General features: G+C 43.0%; 1 protein-coding gene across 1 annotated transcript; it reads right to left on the minus strand.

Moving 5' to 3' along the window:
• Positions 1–1,302: 1,302 nt before the first annotated feature.
• LOC109782966 (uncharacterized) lies at positions 1,303–7,354 on the minus strand. Its single transcript, XM_073503212.1, has 5 exons — positions 7,090–7,354; positions 6,016–6,097; positions 4,875–5,761; positions 4,089–4,798; positions 1,303–3,724 (listed from the first exon to the last, which is right to left on the minus strand). Exons 1-5 carry the CDS (start codon positions 7,241–7,243, stop codon positions 3,323–3,325), a joined length of 2,235 nt encoding a protein of 744 aa, XP_073359313.1. The 5' UTR covers positions 7,244–7,354; the 3' UTR covers positions 1,303–3,322.
• Positions 7,355–7,573: the final 219 nt, after the last annotated feature.

Genomic DNA, 7,573 nt, shown 5'->3' on the forward strand with positions numbered 1-7,573 from the left:
AAAGAGATGGGGGCCAATGGATCAATGGGTCGGATGCGAGTACCTGCATCGGCCGCGACAGATCTGTACGGCACTGGTCGGCGGCGCGTAGGGCCTTGACGGCGACGGGGCATGCCGGCGACGTCTCGCCTTAGTCCTCCCCGTCGGCGACCCGCTCCACATCCCGCAGCTTAGGAGGGGAACACGGGCGGCGGGGACATTTAGCCGCCGACCACAGCCGCCTAGGAAACCGGGGAGGGGCGGCGCCCGCGGTGCTGGCTCCTCCGAGTACGGCGGCCTGCATCGGACGGCGACGGGGCATGCCGGCGACGTCTCGCCTTAGTCCTCCCCCTCGGCGACCCGCTCCACATCCCGTAGCTTAGGAGGGGAACACGGGCGGCGGGGACATTTAGCCGCCGACCACAGCCGAACACGGGCGACGATGGCTATTGAAAAAACAAATGATCACGTTAAATTCCACTAATGCCCTTCACTTGTTTTTCGGGGGAACCAGCCCGCGTTTTCGTTAAACAGTGAACTACCGAAACTACCCCTGATCGTAAAATATACTACCAGAAATCTGGAGTAGTATTTCCATATCTGGGCCATCCATACAGAAAAATGAACGGCCAAAATTCATCTGATGCACCGTAAAATGTCTCTATATTGTAAGGACGGAGGGAGTACATCAGAGCATTGAATTGTTAAAAAAATTATCTCTGTTATACGTGACTCCTCAGGCAGCCGCCTCCTCCCCATCTAGGGTTCCTCTGCCTCCCACCGGTGCCGTCGTCGGTCCGCCTCGTCTCCGGTGGCCTTAGGGTCATGGTAGCGCGGTGGACCCCGACCCTTGCCGTGGGAGGGCTCCGTTTTTAGACGTGTCTTCGAGATTTGTTAGGGTTTGTGTCCAACTCAGGAAGTCGAGAAGGCGGCGGCTCCCTGAAGATGGAATAAGGTTCTCCCCGCCTAGCCCTCGTTCCGATGGTGCGTTTAGCATCGTCGGTGGACGTGCGGATGTGTGTCTCCGGTGGATCTGTCCTTCGTGGATTCGCTCGGATCCGTTCGTCGTTCATCTACGTTCGTGTGTTTTCAGGATGGATCCTTCCGATCTACGCTACTCTTCATCGGCGACGGTTGCTGTTCTGGTGCGCTGGTCCTATGGGGCCTTAGCACGACGACTTCCCGACTGTCTACTACAACAAGTTTTGCCCAACTCCGGCGAGGGAGGGGCGATGACGGCGGCGCGCCTTCGGCTCGCTTCAGTGCTTGTAGTCGTCGCTAGGTGCTCTACGGATCTGGATGTTATTTATATTATTTCTGGTGTTCGTTGTACTGCCATGATTAAAGATGAATAGATTGGATGTTTTCCCGCAAAAAAATCTCTCTGTTCTTTTCTTTTTTTATCTAGACATTGTTTGTTTTTTCTTTTTTCTGTTTTTTTGATAAAGGATGCTTTTATTATCTAGAATGTAGCATCAAGACGATACAAAGCATTTAGAGTATCACCCATTCTCTACATAACTAGGATGCACATAGTCAAACACCAAAAAATCTGACAAAAAACAAGAAAAAAATCCGACAATTTGACAACAGTAGAGTACTATAAACTGACACTATACCTATGTCGAAAGGGCTGGTGGACCAATCCGAAGATTATGTTGCCATCCACGTTGGGTAAAAACCTCCATAGCCACCTGCTTCAATCGCGTACACACCGCCTTCAATAGTGGTTGGTACTCCGATTGTTTTAGCATAGACCACGTATGAAACGAGTGAGTGCAACGGAAAATAACCTGCAGAGGAGAAGCATTTTTGTCCTTAAAAATCAAATCATTTTTGCATAGGCAAAGCGACCATAGTAAGGCATACGCTCCCACTCTTATTAGTGTTTTGAACCTATTTAAAATATGTCCAACTAATGACAAAAATATTGACAACATTTATGGGCGGATACAAATTTTCTTTTGATGTTGTTGTAAATGGCATGACCTTTTGAATTGCTACTATTCCAGATCAAAATGGGCACCAACCAAACCAAGGATATTCAAGGAGAATGTGAGTGGATTCGGTCCGATGTGGATGGGAAGATTATTCTCACTTGAATGCTAGCTGCTTCTTTTTTCTAACGAGAGAGACCGCATCTTCTCTTCTTTCACCACAGAGATTGATCTGATCCTTTTAGTGGCACTCCACGAAAGTTCATCAGAAAATAGCCGGTTCGCCAATCCGCTCTCACGTTCATGGACAAGGACTTATTACTATGTTTTCCCTTTTTCTTTTCTTTTAAGACTAGGAGCACGGATTATATTGTACTCCCTCCGTTCCTAAATATAAGTCTTTTTAGAGATTTCAATAAGGGACTGCATATGGAGCAAAGTGAATGAATCTACGCTCTAAAATATGTCTACGTACATCCGTATGTCATAGTCCATTTGAAATGTCTAAAAAGACATATATTTAGGAACGGAGGGAGTACGTAGGTAGCTTGGATATGTATATTTATTACCAGTAATAAATGTTTTGAATAATAGGATGATCAATATTAGAGGCGATCCAAATAATGACCAAACCCATTGGCAAACTAACCTCAAAGCAAATGCAAGTACAATTATACAAGCCTGATAAGAAGGATGCCTGTCAACAATACCAACTGAACAAATAAGAAATAGGCAGAGTGGGGGCTGTATATCATTTCTCCTTACATCACGAACAATGCCCGACACTTAGGATTAAATATTCTAACAAAACCCGTATACTTCATTCTGTAGAGTACAAACATATAAATACCATTATAGCACTAATGTCCAGCAAAGACCCACTTAGTGCTTCAAATACAGATACAATACAAAAATATAGAAAACTGAAAACTTATGTAGATTCATGTACCAAACAATTTGCATGCAGCGGAATTGGCACTCCTTGTTTCATGGTGCATCGTCTTGAGTGTTCTTCATGAGGCATCCCTCCACGCTCTCTTGATTTGTCATATAGCTCACCAAAGACCCACCACGAAGCCTATGCTCGTGACAAGATAAACAGATGACACATGATTTATATCTTCAAGGCTGCTTTGTTTTGCATCATTTGCCGAACAATTCTTGGAGAGAGGAGGACCACAAAGACCAGGGTTGGCCATGTATATATACATCTGATTGTCAAGAGTTTGTAGCTGTGGTCCAGATGGTATTGCACCTGATAGATTGTGGTATGACAAGTTTAAGTGGCTCAAAGAAGTTAGTGCCGACAAACCTGATGGGATTGCACCAGAAAATTTGTTGTATGATAGGTCCAGCGATTCCAAATGCTTTAAATCACCGATCTGATTTGGGATTGTTCATGTCAACTAATTGCTTGATATATTCAAATTGGTGAGGGCAATCAGTAAACTTATCTCCTCTGGGATTTGTCCTGTTAAACTGTTATTGGACAAATCAAGATTCACCAATAGCTTGTAGATTTCGAAACTATAGTCATGCTTTTGGTCTTTCGTGATTACTGGAATGCTCTCTTCAAAGTTGTAATCCTCTGTAGTGTCCTTGGATATTATGGTCATCATTGCCTTCAAGTTTGAGAGTGACCATGGTATGCTTCCTGATATATCGTTGCCTGATATGTCCAAATAATGAAGACGGGCAAGGGAAGTGAGATTGTCCGGAATATGGCCACTGAACATATTGATCTCAACCTCAAGATTTGCAGCAGGGGCATTTTCTCGGGTAACCACATTGGTAATCCTCCAGAGAAACTATTGTGTGAAAGATCGAGGAATTTTAATTGTGATGCACTTTGAAGAATTTCTGGGAATTCACCGGAGAGATCATTGTTGTTCAAGGCTAGACTGAGCATTTGGGAGCCAAACTGATTTGTAGAGTTTGCACCAAACTCCTTGAAGCATTGCATAACATCTCCTGTGAACTTGTTTCCTGGTAGGTCCAGCCGTTGCAGACTAGCCAATCGGCATAAAGATGATGGTATCATGCCTCCAATCTGTTTATTTGAAAGCAACAACTCTTCTAGAAATGGAGCTTTCAGGTCTGAAGACAATGCCCCTGAGAGAAAGAGTTTGATGATAGGTTCAAGCGGACTATATTTATTGGGAGCAACGGGACTTGACTTGTAAGGTTGTTCGACCCGAGATATATATGGTCAGCCGCCATGTGTTGTAAATTTTCTGGTAATGAGCCATGCAACTTGTTTCCCGATGCATGCAAGAATGAAGCTCGGGAAAATGTCAACCAGAACCAATCAAGAATAACATCATCCAGGTTTGAATTTCCAAGAACAAGAACATCAATGTCAATCTGCCATTTGAGCCACTTTGGAAAATGAGGTCTAAAATGGCATGAGGGAAAACCTACGACCTTCAATCTAAATAGAGGAACCCATTTTTGGTTGATAGATAGTTTCAACGAGTTGTATGACAAGTCTAGATACTCTAAATTCAATAGTCCTGCAAAATCCTCCTCTGTGAGCACATTGTTTAATTTATTATAGCTAAGGTCCAAATGCTTTAAATTGCCCAAACTTGAAGAATGCCTTCTCAAGAGCACACCACTGAAGTTCTTGCAGCCAAGGTCTGACAACTTCAAATTACGTAAACTCTCAAAATGTTCCTTGAGGAGTACACTGTTGAAGTTGTTGTAGCTGATGTCCAACCATTCCAAATTACAAAAACTTGGAAAATGTTCCCTGAGGAGCACACCGCTGAAGTTGTTGTAGCTGAGGTCCAAAAACTTCAAATTACCTAAACTTGTGAAATGTTCCCTGAGGAGCACGGCGCTGAAGTTGTTGTATCCTAGGTCCAAAAACTTGAAATTACCTAAAACTCGCAAAATGTCCCTTGAAGAGCACACTACTGAAGTTGTTGTAGCTGACGCGCAAACTCTCTAAATTACCTAAACTTGTGAAATGATCTTTCAAGAGCACACCGTTGAAGTTATTGTATCCTAGGTCTAGTTCTTTCAAATTACCAAGTGCTCGAACTCCTACGGGTAGAGGGCCAGCCATCATGTTTCCAGATGCACGGAGAACACTCAGATTGGTCATGTTCCTAATCCAAACGGGTAGATTTCCGGTCATATTTGTATACTGTACTGACAACTCTTGCAATGTATTCCATGAACACATTGGCAATCGATCCATGAACTCAGACATGCTCGTGTTAATGTTGTTAAAATCAAATGCCGATACCTCCAAATCACACAAATTTTCTAAATTTCTTGGTAGCAAACTCTCAAGATTGTTCCACCTCAAGTCTATGACCTGAAGCGACATCATGTTTCCCAGTTCACTGGGAACGGACCCATTCCAGCCGCAAAATGAGAGGTAGAGCTCCTTGAGGCTTGTAAGATTCCAGAACCAGTTGTGCTTGAGTGATGTATAGAAGTTGTTCTCAGACATAACAAGGACCTCAAGGTGCGAGAGGTTGGAGTTGGAATGTAAATTACTAGCAGGCACAGTACTATTAAGGTCACATTCGTGCAAGCAAAGCACTTTAAGAGAAGGGAGCATGTTAACCGTGTGAACCCAATCCCTCACAAAACTAAGATCCACAAAGCTCATGTCAAGATGACTCAACAAAGAGAGGCGTGGCAACCATGCAAGATCCACTGCTCGAAGACCATCATAATTACCACTAACATCGAGATATTGCAACTTGGAGAGATTCCCAAGTTGGGAAGGTATCGTCCCAGTGAACACTTCTTCTTCGGTACAACCCCCCGTAAACACATCAACGGTGGAGATTTGTTTATACCTCTTCATAATAAAGGGTAGGATGGTCCTTTTTATTTTTTTAGAGTATGATGTTTTTTTTATGTATACGACACCCAACCCCCGCCGGACTGGGCCGGGCCCATAAGTTTGTAGAGTATGATGGTCTTTTTTTTATGTATACGACACCCAACCCCCGCCGGACTGGGCCGGGCCCATAAGCGCGCCCCATCACGGGAAGTAAAAATTGAAAAGAAACCCAAAACTAGTGGAGGTAACAGGATTCGATCCGCAGACCTCTTGCAGCAAGCATGAGTGGCTCACCAGTTGACCCGGCTAATGACTGTGTAAAGACTTGACCGTGAAACTTTAAAAACTAACACCAGGGAGCGCGCCTTTTCGCGGGCTGTAAAAAATCACAAAAGAATTGAACCAGCTAGGAATTTAACCACAAATCTCTTGCAACAACCGTGAGTGGCATACCAGTTGAGCTGACTAATGTTTGTGCAAAACAAGGAGTGCGCATACTTAAGAACTAACACTAATGCACAATTTAGGTACCTTTTAAAAAAAATCAAACATTTGTTGGAAATTCTGAATAAATTTCTACAAATCAAATATTTTTTTAAAATCCAACAGTTTTCTAAAATTTCATTTTTTTAGAAGCATGACATATTTCGAAAATTTTGAACAACATTTTTAAAAGCATGAACATTTCAAAAAAAATTAAAGAGATATGTTATTTCAAAATGTTAAGAATATTCTTTTGAACAACATTTTCAATAATTTTAAAGAGAGATGAGGGGCGTGCAAACTTAAGAAGTAACATTCTGAACAATTTTATGAACACAACTTGAACACTTGCTTTCTTTCTGGCTTATTATGTGGCAAATGTAACTTCATGAAGTTTTAAGCCGGTTTAGCTCTCACGTGAGGAACAAAGCATGCATTGGGCCCTTCGTATCATGCATGGTTGGACACGCGTGCGTGATTGAGCCTTTGGTGTTGGGTGACACGCATGAGGGAGCCTCGTACTGGATGCCTGGATTTCTGTTTTTCTTTCAGTTATACGGTTTAATACCGAGCCTGATTTGAATTCGGTTATTAAAAAGAAAAAAATTGATTTTTGGACATTCTTGAAATGAACCCAACTTTTGCAAGCAGGTGGGCATGGCCATGATATGCATCCATGCCAGGTTTGAACGATTCTGACACCGTATGCAAGTCGCGACACCTCCGGCCATTTATCGTCATTTTTTTACAGAGAAAACTCCAGAAAAGGCAAAACTTGTCGAAACACAGGCAACTTGGACTGGTGACTTGAATTGGTCAGAAAAGGCCATGAAAAAATTGGGGCCAATTAAAGGATGTTGAGAAACAACATGCTCTCAGACGGACCTTTCTGGCCAACCCGGATAAACCTCTGTTGAACATGGTCCATTTGGGCATTCTTGAAATGACCCCAATTTTCCAAGCAGGTGGGCATGCCCAAGGTAGGCATCCATGCCAGGTTTGAACAAATTTCCGACATCGTATGCAAGTTGCGACACATCTAGTCATTTATCGATCTTTTTTACCAAGAAAACACCAGACAATGCAAAACTTTTCAAAAACCAAAGAAACTTGACATGGTGCCTTGAATTGGTCATAGAAGCCATGAAGAAAATTGGGGCCATTTCCATTGAACATTTGTGTTTTTTGGGACATTCTTGTAACAATCCCAACTTTTGCTAGCAAGTGGGCATGCCCATGGTTTGCATCCATGCTAGGTTCGAAGGGGAAAAGTATTTAAAATCATAATAAAAAATAGTTACTTAAAACTGTCATATTGGTGAATTATTTTCTGTTTTTGCGAGTGCCAATGGGCCAGCCCAGTTGGCCG

This window comes from Aegilops tauschii, chromosome 7 (genome assembly GCF_002575655.3).
Source record: "Aegilops tauschii subsp. strangulata cultivar AL8/78 chromosome 7, Aet v6.0, whole genome shotgun sequence".
NCBI lineage: Eukaryota > Viridiplantae > Streptophyta > Magnoliopsida > Poales > Poaceae > Aegilops > Aegilops tauschii.